At 42.7% G+C, this 20,498-nt stretch overlaps 1 protein-coding gene across 1 annotated transcript in view; it reads left to right on the top strand.

Moving 5' to 3' along the window:
- Positions 1 to 20,498, top strand: part of jvl (javelin-like) — a 254,717-nt gene that overhangs the window by 202,838 nt on the left and 31,381 nt on the right. Inside the window, exon 3 of the mRNA XM_019045446.2 lies at positions 9,834 to 9,973. Coding sequence (XP_018900991.2) covers positions 9,875 to 9,973 — 99 coding nt within the window. The 5' untranslated portion in view covers positions 9,834 to 9,874. The remainder of the gene's footprint in view (positions 1 to 9,833; positions 9,974 to 20,498) is intronic.

Below are 20,498 nucleotides of genomic sequence, written 5' to 3' on the forward strand. Positions count from 1 at the left end.
TCCCGCGTTTTTTACCCGCGCGCGGTGTGTCCGAGTTTACCTGTTTGGATTGATCAGTTCAACGTAGGAATGGATCAGTTGCGCTAGTCACAGAATCTTGTTTTGATGGCGTTAGCTTACAGAATGTGTTCAAATGTTAAGTTTTTAATCCCAGGAGTAAAGCCAACGAAAAATTTGGCAGCTACGGATGCGTGTTTTTCAATGAACGGACACGCCTTTCATTGGATAGTCCCAGGCATCTGAATGGAGCCGCAGGCCGCCGCATGCCACACCGTGTGATGCGTCGCTGCCAATCTATCCGTAGGTCATGAAAAATTCTCCGGGCCGTTAAGTCAATCGCTTTGATACAACTATTCGTACTTGATGGATGTCCTCGTTGCATAGCCAAAATTTAAAGGCGCTTGCGCTTTCTTCATGCCGACATTGCCAAGATACGTTGCACCGCTAGGTCAAGCGCCTTTGATACAACTATTCGTACTTGATGGATGTCCATGTTGCGTAGCCAAAATTTGAAGGCGCTTACGCTCTCTGGACACCGACATTGCCAAGATACGCCGCACCGCACTGTTAGTTCAACCGCCTTTGATACGACTATTCGTACTTGATGGATGTCTATGTTGCATAACCAAAAATTGAAGGCGTTTATACTGTCTTCATACCGACTGCTTTTACGATTGACACAACGACCGACACGACGCAGACTTCAACCCTAAGATTTTATCAATTTGATTTGACTGAGGGAGACTAACACACACAAAAAAATCAACCAACAGGTTGTGTCAGAGGTGCAGAAAGTTCTAGGCCTTCCCATTCCTTAAAGTGGCCTTCCGATTTTGAAAACCCCCTTTTTCTCTAAAAAAATCGCAAAGATAATTTTTTATTGCTCGAACGAATAAGTTGGCGCTATTTTGAGCAAATCCCGCGATTTCTACCGCGATTCTACGAAAAACACATGATTTTTATCGCAGTTTTTCCAAAATAATCGCGATTTTGCCAGCTTTCTCATTTCAAAACATCGTTTTCGAAGGCCTTTCCATTTTCACACGCGACCGACCGCGACCTGCCCGGTCGCATGGTCGAGAGGTTTTTGCACCCCTGGGTGTCACTTCGTGTTTTACTTCATACATTAACAGAAGATTTTGGTTACTTTTTCTTTTTCTTACTTACCATTGTTGATCGTTGACTCAGGGCTCCTAACCTCAACGTGGTTTCAGCTTAGTACTCCTGATTTATCCTTAAGTAGGGTGTCTACCGGTCCCCAATAGCCCGCAATGTCCATCCGATTTTGGAAGGGTGTCCCCGATCTCCCCGAAAGTCCCAAATTTCTTGTCAAATTCCCAAAAAATGACAAAAATCGTCCGGAAGACCGGCATTTTCAAATTTTCCCGTCGGCCGCGGCGGCGCGGTATAACCAGGAATAGAAAAACTGAAGTGTTGCTTGGTTTTTCGTTTATTTTCATCGGTTCAACACGACTTGTAAAATTGGTCGTATAAAGTACGCCTTTTAACGCTGTAACCAGCATCCGTTCCCTTAGTATTTTGGGGGAAAAGTCCCCGATTTTTTTTTTTTAAAAAAAACCCCTATAAGTCCCCACAAGTCCCCAATTTCGGTATTTTATAACTGGTAAACATCTTGATCCTTGTTAGTAGCACATAGAGCAAGGCGGTTGTCTGCCGTAGCACGGTAGTTATTATGCACACCCGACCGCGGCCGCGCCTCTCCTGTCGGGTGCCCGGTGGCTCACTTAAACTCGCGGGCGGGGGGCGTCGAGCCGTCCGACGGAACGTATTGTTGCTCTGTTTTATGGACTCCTCCGAACGGGCGCCACGCAGATACGTCCGACGTCAATTTGTCACCGGTATCGACGCGTCTTCGTCCATTTGAATGCGCTCGAGAAAGTTTACGATCTCCGACGTTGAGCTAAACGGTTCACGATCCCAAGGCAAATCGTCGCTCCTCTGGCGTCATGACGTATCTGGATTTCCGTATGAGCCCCAGAAATCATGGATTTATATGTAAAACAGGGTTCTTGTAGAGATTGAGATACGACCTCACGTCCGAGGGACGATGAAATGCCTGGTCTTCGAGCCCGGACCATCGGTCAACCCGCTGTCTTCAGCTTGATGGTCTCCATTCGATGGAGTCTGGCGAAGAAAGCTCTTGTTTCGTGCGGATCCGCGCTGTGGAATCGGTTTCTTTTTTATGAACTCAAGACTCACTGTCCGTTAAAATCAAATGCTATTGCTTAGTTACTTCAGTTTGCTATAGTTAGTGTTATACACTAAAAAAAAAAGTAGCTTGGATCAACCATGATAATTCTTGAATTTGCCGCCAAGAATTTTCTTTCTCTTGCTTTAAGCTGACTTTTTCTTGATTCAAGAAAAATAATGCTTGGGTTAAGCAAAAAAGTAGCTTATATTAACCAGCAAAATTCTTGATTTAAGAAGAAATACTTCTCGGCGGCAAATTTAAGATTCTTTTTTTTCCAGTATAGGTTAGCTACTCTGACCTCTGGGTCTATTTTTCATTTGGACCACGTTAAGCAGACAGGAAGCAAGCTACATCAGCTATGGTCCCGTTTAATTGGGCAATTTAATTTTTTACATGAAAACATTTGTGCGGATTTTCGTGCAAATTTCAGTGAATTTTCTGCATAACATGAAGCAACTTCCATATAATTTTCAAAGGAATCCGTTCAAACGTTCGCTTGTAAAAAATTAAATCGCTAAGTTAAAGACAGTAGCGGATCTCAGATCCTAGCCTTCGCCGAAAATAACGAATTCAGTGGTTTAGAAACTTCAAAAACTTTTAAATCAGCCGTCATCGAGATGATATTGCAACAGTCGACTCGCCGTTGACAACGCGCCGAATTGGAATTTTGAAACGGATGCCACTGGACCGGCCACCCTCGTCCAAAAGCTCGACTCGTGTCCATCCGGTGCCCGAATCTCATCCACATTCCTCCTGATCGGTAAAATATTCACAATGAGCCATCCTTTCGATGATGATCCCATCCCATCGGCAGATGCCGCTTGGACATCTGTCGATCTTCGGCGGTCGATGGCAAAACGGTACCGCGGCCATAAATAGGTTAAGGCCAATGGAGTGCCCGTCAGTGGCGAAGCGTAATCGATCGATCATCGATATGTTCCCATTTGAAGCTATGGTAAAGAATCGATAGTTAGGGTGTACCTTGTATATCGATCCTTTTCCATAGGTTTAAATGACGGATCGATCGATGTATCGCAAAGCACGGTGCCCGTGGTCATTTCTCCTATTTATAGTCGCAGATGGTGCGAGCCGCCTCTATTCGGTGATTAGAAACTCAATCACGAGAAGAAAGCTGTCGCAAGTGCGGCGGCGGTGGACCGGTCCGTTGTGACAAGTAACGGATCCCCGTTTTTCTTTTGTTGTCCGCTCCGCCTGTGCTGCGTGGTGTACCATTTCCAGCGATAATTGTTCGTGTGGTAATCGAGCTTGTGAGACGAAGCTGCGGTGAGTGGTGGCTCGATGATTGGTGACTCGGCCAATGTATTCGCGGACCCGTTGGTCGTTGTCCGCGGACTCGGACTTGCTCCCGACTCAATTGGATCGCCCGTCGGACGAAAACAGATTGATTTTCTCTTGTTCGTCTTCCGCACTTCGTGCCTACTTTGACGCGCTAGCTCGATCCATCGATCGAGCTGAATCTTTTTGTCCAAGTCTCGGAGTAAACGAGTTGGTATGTAGGTGCGTAAAACTTAAAAAAAGAAAAAATTTGGGCATTTCCCGCCCTGAAAAAAAAATTCCGACCGTCGGATCCGCACTTACGGGCTATGTAGACGCACCGTCCGCGTTTTGGGCTCAGAGGCCGAAAATTCCGGGCATAGCACCCGGAGCAATCGAAACTACGGCTGCAGCACCCGGAACATTCGGCTCATGAGCCCGGAACGGATGGTATGTCTATGTAGCCCGTAACTTATTTTTTTTCAGAGCGTAAATGAGTGGTCAGGTGACTTGGTTATAGGTTCATAATTAATCTAATTTTCGAACAAACTTTTGATCAGCAGTGAAGGAGAAACATTCTTCTTCAGATGAAGACAATTTTTGAACACAGAATTTAATTTTTTATTGCCACATCTACTCGCGTTTGCCCTTTAATGTCCGGGGGTGGGGGACATACTGCGGGGGATACTGGACTGTCTGCAAGACGAAGGAAAGCCGTTCACGATGATTAGCTTTCAAAAAATAAGCTGGAGGAGTACCTAAGTTGATTTTTTGCCAACCGTGTAAAGTCAAAAAACTTTGCTTCCCAACTTAGAGTTTTCTTGTTCCGTCGAGTTTTTTCAATATGGTTCCGTCTTCGGTCTCAGCCTCAAGCACAAAATTCGTCATGGGGAAAGCATTTTCATGCCAGACAGACAATTAAAGTGAAAACCTGTCATGTCCGGATCATTTTGTTCAGAATTCTTGAAAAAACAGAAAATTTGCATCATTATCAGCACATTTCACTATCAGCTGCTTTGTCAATTTTTTTCAGAATGCCACGTCAAAGTCTCATCAGTCGAGTTTTCATGGACGCTTCAGATGTCAAAATTTTGATTTAAAGATCTGAAGGTCGCTCCTTGAACGCGGCAGAGACACTAGGACATTCGGCGGAATCAAGAAAGAATTCCTCAGTTCCGCGATTCGCGATTCGTATTCTCCGATCGAGAAAGAGTCCAATGCATCAATTGAATAGAAAGATTCAAAAGACACTTAATTGGAATGAAAGTGCAATCAAAAGCTCGAAGAGAAAGGGCAGCGGCACACCTCGCATGTCGACTGGACGTAGTGGGACTTAAAACGGAGCTCTCACCCATCAGAGGAATCAAGTTGCTGTTTAGGGACCTCATTTTGTGCAACAATTCGAGCACGTGTCCTCGCTCAGTGCTCCGAGCGGCTCGTAAAGCAGCGATTAGCCGCTGTGAAAAATGTCAGAGCGAAAGTAATCTCTTTTATTGCGGCAAAAGTTATCAAAATCATTGTCAAAGCACCACTTAGTCTGAAAATGCTCCAATCCAAATCCGCAACACTCCTCGTCTGACCAAAGCAACTCAAGCGTTTGTCTGCTCCATCCATTAGGTTCATTCCGTTGCCACGTTTTCCTTGCGGCCTATACTGCCGTGATACGGAAGAACGCCGTATGAATATTCGAGAGTTGCCAAATTTCCCTTGATAAAACATGAATTTTTGACGACATTTACGCACATTTTTCTTTGAAATCTTGAGATATTTTAGCTTGAATAGCGTACAAAATAGACTGAAAATTTTGGGGAAAAATGTTCACAATTTTCCCAGTAAATTTGGTTCTTATCGAAGGAAACTTGGCAACGTCTCATACGGCGCTCTTCCTTAGCATGGCAGTATGGTCGGGCAGGAGAGCACTTCAGCATATATCACTCACACAGATCAGAATACTGAAATTCGCTCCTTGTCCGCTGGCCCATCCGTGGCCCGTTGCAAGTCGAGATTTGCGAATTGATGACCGATTCCAATGGCAAATTTTACGAAAAGAAAGATGGTGCTATTGAAAAATTTTGAAATCCCTTCTCAAGCTCACAAAAAGCTTTTTTAGGAACCGACCCATTCAAAACGGTCACTTTTACGCGGGAACGGATCCGATATACTCGTGACATCACAGCCCATGGCAAACCTGGTCTCTTCATCAAGCGGTTGCCAATTCCTCGTGAAAGAATACATTGTAAGCTACGAAAAGTCGAGGTTGTTACGTACTGTGACGTGACGAGTGCACTGGACCCGTTCCCGCGTATAAGTGACAGTTTCGAAAATCCGCATTTTGAAGCGTTTTTAAGTTGAATTTTTGGGGTTCCGGTGGTGGAAAAACTCCGGAAAAATTCCCGTGACATCAGAATCCTTAGTTCTTTTGCTACACGCAACAAAAAAAAGTTGTGCAACAGGCCCATTTTCGTTTGGCGAATCGTGTTCTATGTGAAATTTTGATGAAGAAGGATATCATAATGCTTTTTGTACCTTTGTCTACTCTGCCGTACTAAGGAAAAATGCCGTATGAGCCCTCAGCCGTTGCCAAATCTCCTTCGACAAATCATTGATTTTTGGGGAAATTTGTGATTATTTCTCTTCGAATCATACAGAGGATTTTGTTCGTAATTTGATCTGAAAAATCTATAATTTGCAAGGAAAGATACCTACTCATAATTTTCTCAAAAATTAAATCTTTTCTGAGAGGGAATTTGGCAACATTCGCATTTTCACCCGGCGTTTTTCCTTAGCACGGCAGTCCTGGTCTATTCGTGGGGAATCAGGCATACTTGGATTGCATTTTGCAAAAAGGAACCACTAGCATTGCAATGATGCTAAGATTGTGCAACTTCATCCTTTGCAATAAAATTTCGGAAATTGTAAAAAACTATGAAATTTAGATGGTAATTTTTGTCTTAAATTTACAGTTTTTAGCGAGTAAAATAGAAACTACTAATGGATAATCGGGTTTTTCCTCCAAGACAAAAGAAGTTGCACAATCTTAGTAACATTGCAATGCTAGTGGTTCCTTTTTGCAAAATGCAATCCACTTGTGTCCTAGGTTTGAAAAATGAGAGATATGACGAAATCTCCAGTGGGGGCTTCTTCCCGGCTGCCAGTGGGAGCTCCTAGTTCCAGCCCCCGGGTCCAGATGGGCGCCAGACGGAGTCGTCCCCGTCTCGGAGCGAGATCGAAGGGGGTCAGCAGGAGCACACCACACCACGTCACCACGTGCGTGTCGCAAGAGCATGAGCTGATGAGACCCGGCTTCGGCTCCCAGCCCCGGTTATACAAATTAATCTTAACGACACAAAGGCACGAATTTGCATGAGCCCCTCTACTCACCGGCGGCGTCGCGGCGCGGATAACTCGGCGTCGCGACGCGACGCTCGCTCTCCGTCATGAGACATGACTCATCACCGCCACGACGACGGCGACCTGTCTGCAAAGTGCAAATGTCCCTGCTGCCTCCTCCCTGGATTGCTAGATTGCCTTGTCTAACATCTTGTCTACATTTTCCAATAGGAAACTCCTATATCTGGCTCATCTTAGAAGAAACATATTCTCCATTAGTTTCTCCATGTCGGAAGGTTCTGACACAAATGAGTCGAAAGATTTGTTTCTTCTTGCAAAATGACGTCCATTTCATCAACGATCCTTCTGTATCGTCTTCTGCGTCAAATGAAATAGAAAAATGTAACCCAAAGATTTGGTCAGTGTAGCCTAAAGGAAAAGTAATCCGGAAATATTAATTGCACCTTTAGGTTACTTCATATTGTACTTCCAGTATTAACACAAAATGTCGGTCACTTTTTGTCACTGTATGAACTTGACGAATACCCTCTAGTGAACTAGCATAAAGTATGCACATCGCGACCCCTCCATGACAAAGGAAACCATCTCTAACGAAATGTAATTTGTTTATGTTTACCGTCGCTAGAAGAAACTTTCAGTATCCCGAGGGTAACTAAGCCGAGCTAAGGAAAAACGCCGTATGAAGATTCGAGAGTTGCCAAATTTCCCCGGATAAAACATGTATTTTCAAGGTAATTTATGCATCCTGTCCTTTGAAATTTTCAGGTATTTTAGGTTAAATTCTGTAAAAAATTTCCCGAAAATTTTGAAGAAAAATATCCGACAGACTCCTTGAAAATTCTTATTTCATCAGAGGACATTTAGCAACGCCTGAAGGTTCATACGGCGTTCTTCCTCGGCACGGCAGAGCTGTTCGTAGTCGCATTTCCCAACGAAACTACGTCCGTTGCGCATCTGAGCCACGGCGGAACGACGAGTCAATCCACCGGCAAGAAAGTCCCATCGGGCGTATCATACTAAAAAGAACTACGTTCATAGGGTTCGTGCGAAGTATAGTTTCTTTTCGAAGAAACACATCCCATTGATAAGTCGAGTGAGATGTTGGCGTGGCTGAACGGAGTGACGTGGCAGTGCAGTGGACGGATCTGGCACTGACAGAGGTGACGGCTCATCTCGATCCCGAGCAAGAACAGCGCAACCGCAGCCGAAACCCGGATGAAGATACGCGGTTTCGCAGATGGAGGGCGTGGGCAGGGGCACAGGCGCGTGGGTCGGCGCGCGGCGAAATTTCCGACTGCAATTACACCGAGAAACAATGATCCCGCGGCTTACGTAAGCGCCGCTCGGGCCGCGTGGAAATGTTAACATGGGCGGAAGGAGCGTCTCACGCGAAAACTTACATACGAAACGTCGCCCCCCCCCCCCCCCCGGTGTAAGGGCGTATCTCGAGCCCCGCATGAGCCCCAGAAAGCATGGGTTTATATATGAAACAGGGCTCAAGTTGAGGTTGAGATCGGAGTGAGGAGGAGACGGGCCGCGCTCATTAGCGGCGTCGTGTCGCCACGTGACCCGGGACCGTCGCCGCTGTCGGTGGAAATGAACGCGCTGTTGAAAAGGTCGGTAAGCGACGTGCGGGGGCACCTGACCCCCTCCGCGAGGGTACATGCTCCGGGGTCCTCGACGACGACGGGACGCGAGAGGCGCGTCGATTATGGACGGTTTACACCGCGGAGTTGGCACAGACGAGATATCTGCGAGACACCTGTCTGGGAAGCGCCACCGGGTGAGTCAGAGGTTGGCTCTAGAGTCCCTTTATACTGAGAGTCAAGACAACACCCCCTCATGGAGTCACAAACGGGAATAAAGATTACAGAAATTGAACGTTTTTCGTAATCTTTGATCGGCTCTTTCTCAAACTCCTTTCTCCGTTCCTTCTCTCATTCCGTTTGTTCCTTGCCGAACCCGCAATTCCCTGGTCCATTCCAGAATATAATCTTTGCAATCGGTGGAAATGTAATCTTTATTCCCGTTTGTGACACAGTGAAGGCCTAAGATACGGGAACCAATCAGAAATGGATTCACATTGTCTTGACTCTCAGCATAAAGGGACTCTATAGTTTACACCGCGGAGTTGGCACAGACGAGATATCTGCGAGACACCTGTCTGGGAAGCGCCACCGGGTGAGTCAGAGGTTGGCTCCGGGTGCGTTAACCGAGACTCGAAAGGTGCTTGCGGGTGGATTGTTGAAATGTATAGACAAAGCGATAGACAAAGAAGACTTAGGGAGCACGCAAGGTCGTCACAGTCAGGGAAAACCGGGAAATGTCAGGGAATTTTAAAAAGTCAGGAAGAACCGGGTAATGTCAGGGAAAATGACGAAAATGTCAGGGAAAATTTGTTAAATCACCTTCATTTGTATTTTAGAACGGGTTTGAGATTTTGAACAATAAATTTTGCCCGGAAACTATTTTCAATTATGCCTTCCTAACCATCCGTCCCATCTTCAATTGTCAGGGAATTTCACCAAAATGTGTCAGGGACTTCAGGGAAACTTCATTTTATAAATTCTGTGGCAACCCAGAGCACGAAGTGATCCTATTGAATGAAATGGGTAGTCCTTATAGACCATGGGGGTAAATGCTGGACTAACAAGCCTTATGCAGGAATACAATTTCAAACCTCTTTTTCTCAGTTTCAACTTAATGTGGGTTGGTTCCTTTCTAATGAGCTTGGTCCAAATAACATAAAGAGAAGAAACTTCTTAGAGATTGGATTCATGATGCCTAGGAACCTAGCATCCTCCTCCCCTCTGATTCTTATATGCAATTTTTAGTACGTTTGAGTCGGAACTATTGTATCAGGCTTTCTAACAAGACGTAATGCATCTCATTGATTTGGATTTGTTCTTCTCTGCTGTTCCTTAACGGATTTATAATTATTACAGGTATTTCTCCAGGGACACTGTCTAAAATAATGTGTTTAATTTTGTTGCAGGATAAAAAGTCAGGAGGACGGAGCCGTGAAGGCTCCCGGTGATGGACTGTTTGGACCAAAGGGAGAACGCCAGCTCAAGTCCCCCTCAGCCATTTCATTATCTCGCCAACGAGAGCGCCAAGTCGTTTGTTGTTCTTCAGGTAATTAAAATTGCCTCTTCTGTTTATCTAGCATTTTTTTCCATCGAGCAGTCAATAGATCCTCGTCAATGAAATGGTCCAACGTAATGAAACATTCTGTGAAGTGCTCATTAAATTAAACTGATGGTTTAAAGTCCGTCATAATTTTCCACAAGAGACTTTAAGGAAATTCGGAAAATCAGCATGATTACCTCTCAAGAGAGAAATCAACGTGCGTAGATTTTACACTGGCGTCCATCAAATTTTTCCTGAATAGCTCTCAACATAACAGTGTATTATCTTCAGATCCACAGTTCCATGTTAAAATCATAATATGATTTCATGTAAGTGCAGTTAACTGTTCGAATACCAAAAGGAATGTAAAATTGAAATCTGGTTTCGGTACGGTCCTCCTGTAAGGGTGAAGTTAATATTTGGGAAATTAAATTAACCTCTTTTCGTTTATTTCTCGTTTCGCACAAATCAATCACCAGCGAATTAGCTCACTTTCTTCCTTAAAACGGTAATTTGGCCAACATATATATTTTTTCGCGGGGTCGATTTTTGAATTCTGTGCCGTGAAACACATCAAACAATTTTTGAGAGCAACACCTTGAAATACAAGTTAAAATTCTTCTAAAGTCTTCGTTCGACCCCCATTTTTGTTCTTTCATAATATCTAGGATCTAGAGCAATCAGAAAATACCGTTATTTATCGGGGAAATAAAATCCTCGGCGGCAAAATCAAAGAATTCTCCAAGGAATGGATTTTAAAAACCAACATTTTTCCTTTCTTCCTTTTCTCGATACAATTTTGTGCAAAAATTTAACGATCTACATTGAATCGATGCTGAAGGATAACCCTAAAAATGTTCAAATCAATCAACTTCTCTTAACTGTGACGAAAATTCCAAGAATCTGGGAGGAAACATGAGTAAACTGTGGGTTTCCATCAGGGATGTGCCTCCCAAAATCTCCTTGATTTAGGGAAAAATTTTTTGGGGTAAAGAATTTGTTTGATTTGAAGAATTTTTTTTAATCCACATGATTATTTTGAAGTAATTTCGATGAGGTCATCATCAATCGATGTCAGATACAAGCATCCGCCATCTTTGATATTCTTTCTGAGATGTGGATCGGATCATTTCTCATCGATGTGATGCACTCGAAGTGGTTTTTTTCTCCTGTCTGGGCTCTGGGGTCGTTTTTCCATCGCTGATTTTCTGATGTACAAGACGGGAGCGTCATTATATCACGGGCTTGTCGTCGCGGTGCAGCCCCAGCACTGTTATTCCGCCCACGAATCAGTGGCGTGGCCGTGGCGTGGTTCGCGATGTATCGATTGATCTGCCGTTTAAACCTACGGAAAAGAATCGATAAACAGGGTGTTCGCAACGAACACCTTAATAATCGATTCTTTACCATAGCTTCAAACGGGGAAATATCGATAATCGATTGTGCACGCCACGCCACTGCCACGAATATGGTATTGTGTACCTGTACCCGGAGCCTGTCCCGTGTCCTCTTGTCCGTCGTTGGAAGCCGCTGTTTTTTTTATTCTATTTTTAGTGCCAATGACGACGAACGGACGTTGCGGTCTCGCGATCTGTGCTGCCGTGTAAAGGCAAAACGCCGTATGAACCTTCAGGCGTTGCCAAATTTCCTTCGAAAAAGTACACATTTACTGGGGAAGTTGAAGATATTTTTCTTCTAATTTTTCGGATAATATAGTTTACACTGTAATCCAGAATATCTGAAAATTTCAAGGTAAAATATGTATAAGTTTCTTCCAAAATGAGCGTTTTATCGGGGGAAATTTGGCAACTCTCGAATGTTCATACGGCGTTCTTCCTTTACGACAGTGTGGTGTGCCGAGCCACTTTCCGCTAGAGTGGTCGCACTGACCGATGTCTTGCCATACTGAACGCTGAAAATGACCATCAGCTCGTAAAATGGATGGTTTCTCGTAGAGATATGGCAGCGGCGGTGGTTGTGACGTGGTGCTGCGCGAGCCAGTTACGATGACCACCCAATGTCCAATGAGAACATCCTTGATGAATCAGGGCTCCCACTCATCTGTGAAACGAAGGAAAGTCGAACGGTTTGCTTCCTCATTTGCAAGAACCCTCGAAAATCAGGGATATCTGCAAATTAATTATAAGGCATGTCCTCGTTCCGGCATACGGAATGATTGTGCAATCGTTCAAATGATGTCCTTATGTTTTGCCAAAGGTCCAATCCGACTACATTTTGCAATTCGGAATCGGAACTGCAATTTCTTGCACAGTTTAGAAACAGCGTATGTACCATTAGTTTCCCTTCGTACATAAGTATTTTTACGGATGAGCTAGAAATTGTGCTTTCTGATTGCGAAACGAAGTCCAATTCATTATTCCGCTACTTTTCCGGTAGAGTTGGGCAAGATCTCGTGCAGTAGGTATCTATGGTCTGGCCATTTCGATAAACGATAAGTCATGTTTTCATCGATAATCCAAACCAAAGTGTTGAAAAATGTTGATACACAGGCGTTAAATGATGAAAAAGTGTATATTAGCCCCTAGTTGCGATAAATAATCTCGTTTTGTCCCACTGAATTTAAAGGAAAATCAGAGAAAATCCTGGGTTATTTTAATCAGGGAATATTTCCACGGAAACCAGGAAAATATCATGTGTAGGAATTCTTGGCGCAATGGCAAGTTGCATAAGTTTTCTTAAATAGCTCTTGTAAGGTGTTCTGCCTTCCCCGGGCACCATGTGCTAAATGCGCCTAAAAATCGGGCCTTGGCGCCCAAAAATTGGGGGGGGGGGGCATCAAGCGCCTAAAAAATTTGACAGATTGAACTTGCAATCGGAAGCAGCGGTAGCAATGAAGCGCTCTCTATACGCACCGTACGCAGCTCCGCATTCATGCCCTCTGCAAATTTTCATTCGCCTTGGCCCGTATGCTAAAATTCAATTTGGCTCCTAAAAATTAGTAGATGGCTCCTACAAATTGGGCTTTCCGGCCAAGGTGGCTCCTAAAATTTTAGGGGGAAGGCAGAACACTGCTTGTAAGCAAACCTAGCAGCTCAGCGCTTCGGTCATCATTCATCATTTGGACGTACTCTACCAAACGGAACTATGTGCATTATGATGTGAGCCCTGTCATGCATGTATTCTTATGGGTCTTAGGGCTCATGTCTTAATGCACATAGTTCCGTTTGATAGAAATACGTCCATTTGTGAATTTTAGTGTTGACTGCCGAAAGTGACTTTTATAACCTGGGGAAGCAGCAGTGCGGAGTCTCTGTAATACTTTATTGTCGCGCTGGTCCGAGGTCTCCGAGATTTTTTGTCTTCGAGTGGAAATAGTCGATGATTGGATGAAATTATCCGTCCCGCTACATCTCGGAAGACCCACCCGAGACGGGGCGGAAGGGTGGCAGGACTGGCTGGGGCCCGATCTACCATGCTAATGAAAAACAACGTACAAGCATTCGAATGTTGCCAAATTCCCTCTCACAAGATATTTATATTTGCGGAAGGTAATGAATATTTTTCCCTGAAATTTTCGGAAACTATCCAATTACAGATGCGCAATCAGGGAAACCGGGAATATCAGGAAATGTCAGGGAATTTAAAAAAGTCATAGAAAACCTGGAAATGTCAGGGAAACTGATGAAAGTGACAGGGGGAAAATGTTCATTATGTTGTTGCATATTGCTCATTTTTTTAAATCGCCGACCCTTTGCGCCAAAAATGAAATGGCCATAGTGCGTACAGAACAATAAGAAAGTAAGTGCTATGTAATCGGTTTTCAAAAAAGTTTTAAGTTAATCAAATAAAGGAAAATGTTCAATTCATCTTTATTTGCCTTTTAGAATGGGTTTGACGTTTTGAGCAACAAATTTTGCCGTTAAACTTATTCAAATTATGTCTCTTTAACCAGTTGGCATATCCTGGATCGTCAAGGAATTTTACTCAAATGTGTCAGGGAAATCAGGGAAATGTCCGGGAATTGCTTCTTCCAAATTCTGTGGCAACCTTGCGAAAAATATTTGCAAATTTTCCCGTAAATCTACCGTGCTAAGCAAGAACACCGTAAATCCGTCAAGATTTTCCCTCGTTTTTTGGAACTTAACACTTTATAAAATAAAAAAAAACTGTTTTACATGTGCACCTCAAATTTTCAGGTTAAGTTCTTGAAAGTATTTGCGAAAGAATTCTGTAAAAACATTGTCCCAAGGTACACAAGTTTTTCTGCCATGATACATTGTTTCGCAAAACTGTAGAATGGCGTTTACGCGGCGTTTTTGCGTTGCACGGCAGAGATGTCGCCCTTGGCATGAAACATAAATTCGAAACGTTGGGAAAAGCGTCAAGCGGAAATTCTTACGAGCCTTTCACTCGGTACAATGTTTTCTGGTATGATACATTGTTTCGCAAAACTGTAAAATGGCGTCTACAACGTTTTTGCGCTGCACGGCAGAAATGCGTAATTCGTCAACGGGAATTTGGCAAGGTGAGGAGGTTCATACGTGGTTTCTCCTTAGGACGGGAGCGATCTGACGAGGAGGTGAACGGTGGCGCTGTAATTGAGGATCGGAGGCGAGCCTAGAGTGCTCGCCGTAGCCGCCAATTCATTATTCAAAACTCTCCTAACGGTTTCCATCATTTTTTAATGGGATCCCCGCTTCTCGCCCGCGGCCGGGAACGGGCCTCGCTCATTTTTTTACGACCGGACAAATAACCAAAACAAACACTCTCTTTGCGCCTCCATGCTGAAAATCGTGAAAACCCACAGGTGGTCAACGCCGGTGCAGTTAGCCCCCCTCTCCAACGGGACGTGCCCCGCGTCATGCCGCATTCCTGCTCCCGAGGTTTTCAACCGATGAGCCCGTGAAAGTTTTTCCCGAGCCACATGCTGCCGTGCTAAGGAAGAACGCCGTATGAGCATTCGAGAGTTGCCGAATTTCTCCGGATAAAATGTTTATTTTTGAGAAAAGTCGTCAATATTTGTCTTTGAAATTTTTACACTATTTAGATCGAATTACGAGGGAAATTCCTTGAAAAATTGAAAGGAATATGTTTATAAATTTTTCCGAAAGTACGTGATTTATCAAAGGAAATTTGGCAACGCCTGAAGGCTCATATGGCGTTTTGCCTTAGGACGCGCTGGCAGTATGGCTCGCCTTCGAGTTTATTCGTGAAAAAATGTGTATTAATTAGATTGCACTTAGCAATAAGAATGAACCATTTCTGGCCCATTTTAGGAACATCATACATGCCATTGGTTTCCCTTTGCAGATTTGTACTTTGATGGGAAAGCCAGAGATTGTGGCTCCTTAATGCAAAATTTAAACCAATTAATCACACGTTCTTTCATTTGATTTTTCGGCGTTTGCTTTTAATTTTGTAAGTGGGTGGAAATCAGAGCAGGAGAGCTGGGAAGGGTCAGGAGCGCAGAGAATGTTCACGAACCAACGATCACCGCGTTCATGTACTGCGTAGGCCGGGGGAATAAAATGCTGACACTGAAAACAAAATTTCTTCAGATATTACTAGGTGGCTCCGTCCCCTTGAATTTAGTACCCGTAACCAATGGACAATAAAAACATTGATAGTTCAGCTAGAAGTTGATTTCAGTAGTTTTCGTTGCGCGAATCGTGTTCTGCATGACATTCTATTGAAGAATCAAGTATCAGAGTGCTTAAATGCTTAACTTGTTTAGTGGTCCATTCAATCTAAAAAAGCGAACATAGAACACTTTTCTAACTTTTCTCAGGAAAAATGTTTCATTGGGAGAAACGAGGCAACGTTGGACTGCTCATACGGCGTCGAAACATAACATGGGCCTTTTAAGCCCCCATTTTTCGATGCCGCGATTATCCTAACGTTAGTTCAAATAATCGCGCCGAACACGGTGCGGTCGGCATCAAACCTATATTAGCGCCTACAAGACTGCATAAATACTTCTCGCATTGCACCAAACGCAATGCGAGGGTTAATTGCGACCACGGGTATAGGCATATTGCCGCTAACTAGATTGAAGGCGCATCACATTGTGAAGATGACTGGAGACTCGACTGATTGTGAGCTCCCTTCCCCGGCTTGCGCGACGGTAAAATCGCCGCAAAATTAGGACCACGCGTCATTTCTTTTGACGAGCCCTGCCCGGGTTTTGCCACGATTAAAGGGTTAATACGTATCTTAATGTCAACGATTTCAGCAACCCGGACGATGTTTAAACGATGCTGCGATTCTGAAATTTTTTTCGCGTAAAATTAATTTTGGTTCAATAAAAGGAAAACAGAACGAACGAAAATATCGCGTCGAAGTTTTTTTGTGATTTGATTTCAAATTATTCCGGGAATTTCCCGGAAACTTCTACAAAAACTGTGCGTAGGTTTTTAAAAAAAAAATATAAAAAAAAAATAAAAAATGAGTAGAGATTTGCAACGTTGTATTCGGAGATAAGAATACCTTTTTTTCCGCGTGCAAGCGTTGATTTTTTATTTCATTTACGGCAGGCGTAACGAGATAACTATTCGACCATGAGTGTATAGGCACATTGCCGCTAGCCGAATGGAAGGCGCGTCACACTGCGAAGATGACTCCACCGCGTTTCCTTCCTTGGCTCGCGCGACGCCGAAGTCACCGTTAAACCAGGATTACGTGTCATCATTCTTGCTATCTACTCCGGTTTTTACCGAAAGTAGAGGGAAAATACGTGTCCTCATTGTAACGATTCAGAAACTCGGAGGATATTTAATTTTTTTGTTTTGTTACACAAAAAGAAAATAGAATGAACGAAAATATCGCGTCGAAATTTTCGATGCTTATCTTTGCGATCATTTAGGGAAATTCGTTGAAAAACTGTGTGTAGCTTTTTAAAAACGGTATACAAAAATAAAACATAAAAATTGGTACACAACGTTGCAATCAGAGACGAATATGCTTCCTTTTGCGTGCACCCGTAGGCTTTTGAATCCATCCATCTCTTAAATAACTTGAGCGTGGTTGCTCTACTATTTTTGATATGTAGCGTTCCTCAGTAGTTGGCAGCCGCGTAGAGGAATTAGTATAATTAGTATAATTTAGTGTAATAAGTAGTATATTTAGCATAATTTATTTTGCGAGACTAGAGATCGAGCTCCGCCGTTGGCTCGACTGCTTGGAGAGGCGGGCTTGTGCTTGAAGTATACCTATAGTTTTGCAGGCGCTCCCCGCGATTGTTTTTCCCGCAAAGTTCATAGTCCAGGGAATTTTTTCTCGGAAGATGCGGTCCCTTTTCACAGATCTGGTCACAATTTAAGCAACAAAACTTTCTCGCATATCCACAACAATGGAAAAGAGCTTGATCTCAGACTGACTCAGGAACTTTAACGCGAGAGTAGGAAAGTTGGATGAGGCGAAACACGTGATATAATGAATGGCTTTGACATCCAAGCAGATTGAATTGCATATTCACAAAAGGAAGGAGAACCTGGTGATCTGTATCATCCCAAGTATTCAGCTCGTTTATAACCAACCTTATGAGGTTAAAAGAACCGACGAAAGAAGTTCGATTACATGAATCGAACGTCCGGTTATACTTAAATAAAACATTTGGTTTTGTTCTGTAGAGTAGACGCTCAACGCACAGATTTTTACGAAAAATCATGACAAGGATGCTGATCTTTTTCTACTTCTTCTTCTTCCTCCTCTTCTTCTTCTTTTACTACTTCTAAGAGTGATCAGGGCATACCTTTCCCTGTTTGCCAGGCCATATATACTACCGAGCGCATTAAATCTTAAAATTAAGAAACCAGAAAATCACTAAATGTAAAGGTTTCATCAAATAAATAAAACTGCGTCGAACTATTCAATCGTCCTGAAGATTAGAGAGCCGATGAAGGCTGTTAATATTTTGTAAAACAAATAGTAAAAGAAAAATAAAATAAATGGTGCGAACGCAATGATTATTCGAAAACTATTGCGGAAGCGTTGAACTCTGGTGAAAACCACTGCGCAAGTGTTAAATTTTTGAAAATGCTACTGGGAAAGCGTTAAATTTTTGAAAATTTTACGAAAACGATGAATGTTAACAAGAGCAACGCAACCGCGCCTAGTTTTCAGAGAGTTACATACTGCGAACGCGCAATGTCATAGTGCCGAGGCTAAATCCCTGTCGCTCGAAACTGCGGAGGCCGAAGAATACTCTCTACATTGCCGTGGAAGAAATATCCTTAGCGTTTATCTGCATCGTTTTTCACATTATCGGCTGAGGAAACTCTCTTTTACCATCATTTTTTTCTCCTCACATTCCTCTAAAATTCATTCAATCATTCCGTTTTAAAATCTAGTCAATTACTATTCACAGACTTCAAATCAGACTTCATTGATAGATATCTTGCTGCATGTGTCAGGTCCGCTTCTCCTTTTCGGGGTATTAATAGCCATCAGTGCACGCATTCCGTAATGCCTAACCTGACAAGTTTCTTTATCGTTCTATCACACCCCTTTATTTTCGAGCTGTCTCCTGTAAGGAAGCATGCCCATAGTTTGACATCTTAATGAGAGATTCGATCCTAAACGCTGCATTCTAATTAACTTTCAGCAGAAACCATTACTCCGGGAATTCGAACGCCTTATCTGATTTTTGACTTCGTTTAAAATTGCTCCATTGTCTTCCGCATTAATTATCATTTTCACGAACCAATTAACAAAAGAGCTACAAAAGGATTAACGCCCCAAAAAAGGAATTAAATTATTACGTTACACTTAAAATGAAGGCAGGTCGTTGACCTTTGCGTCCATGTCTTTTGGTATCTCTCGTGTATGTTACTGCGAACAGCTCATATATACTGCGATTGTACGTATACATATGTAAACGGATGTGAAGGAGAACTGAGAACATCTACTCTCTCTTCCTACTAATGGCGTGGCGTGGCGTGTTTTGGGATATATCGATTGATCTACTATTTAAACCTATGGGAAAGGATCGATAAACATGATGTTTGCAACGAACCCTTTAAAAATCGATTCTTTACCATAGATTCAAATGGAGAAATATCGAAAATCGATCACGCACGCCACGCCACTGCTTGCTACCCAGAATTAGTCGGCTTGATCGACGTGCTGATGAACTCCTGCATTGTGTTTTTAGTATTCCGGTTTTGTTTCATAAGGTTTCTAACACTCGGGTCATTGTGGATTCGAAAAATTAGCGGGATAAATCCTTTAAAATTCCGGGCAATAATGACACCATTGTAATGAATGAGTGGTGATCAACGTGTGCAGGTTTGATCGTAACTTTTTTATTGACCAGTGGGTCGATTTTCGAATGTCTATCGCTCCTTTGTCAAATGACCTTAATCGACAAAGCCCTATCTATATTTCATTGTCAGTTGTCGATCAAGGGCATTGACCAATCGTGGATCAAGTATTAATAATCGAACATTAGCTGCTCTTAAATCAAGCACCATCAGTGGGTTTCCTCTGCCTCCTCCTTTTTATTTTAAATGTGAATGCATAGGCAGCCACCAGTTATTACAAATTACAAATACAAATAGAAATTGAATTGATACAATATTGATTTGAATTGATACAATATACAAATTGAATAGGGTTTTAGAGACCAGGGAAGCACAGGACATTTATCACTTACCATGTTAATAGCAGGTAATTATGAAAGGACTTAAAAAATACACGGTAACACGGTAAATGTTGAGATCTTCTGAAAAGTTTAGGCAGGAATGGAAGAGAAATACAGGAAATGTTGGCATTTCCCGGTAATGACGGTCAAAACTTTAACTTTTAGGTAACGTTTTTAACGAATAGTTTTTCTTACGAACCATCCCTGTATTCTCTTCCCCAGCAGCACAGAAAACATTTGAATAAAGGAACCCATGATAAACCCAGGGGATTTCGAATTTTTAAGACTCTACGATACAGCAAAAAATGAACCAGCCCGATTACAGTGTTTTCAAAATCGTGCAACTTCTCTTTTAAAAATTGTCTTTACATGTACATCAGTATTGAAATGTACACAATTATTTTTCTTTAAAATTAACAATATTTTGGTGGGAAAGCCATAACTATTTGCCATTCTGGGAGATTTCTTTGATAATCATGAAGGAGCAACATTTTTACAACACTAATCGCGCTGGTTCCTTTTTGCTAAATGCGATCCAAGTGTGGTCTCTGATTGAAGGATAAATAGCTCGTATTTAGCAAAAAGGAACCAGCGTGATTACAATGTTGTAAGAATGTTGATTCCTCATAATCATCGAAATAAATCTCTCAGAATAACAAATATTTTTTGCCTCCCACAAAACAATTGTTAATTTTAAAGGAAAATAATTGTGTACATTTTAATACTGTACAGAAATTGAGTATTTTCAAAAGGAAATAAGAAGTTGCACGATTGTGGAAGCACTGCAATCACACTGATTCTTGCTGAATGCGATCCAAATAGCAATGTGAAGAACATTCATGTTTATCTCCAGTAATGAAATCGTCAGATGAAAAAATGACACGGCGTAGGTTGCAGTCCGTAGAAGTGCTCTTGTTGAAGTGGGCAATT

The sequence above is a fragment of the Bemisia tabaci genome, chromosome 3 (assembly GCF_918797505.1).
Source record: "Bemisia tabaci chromosome 3, PGI_BMITA_v3".
Taxonomy (NCBI): Eukaryota; Metazoa; Arthropoda; class Insecta; order Hemiptera; family Aleyrodidae; genus Bemisia; species Bemisia tabaci.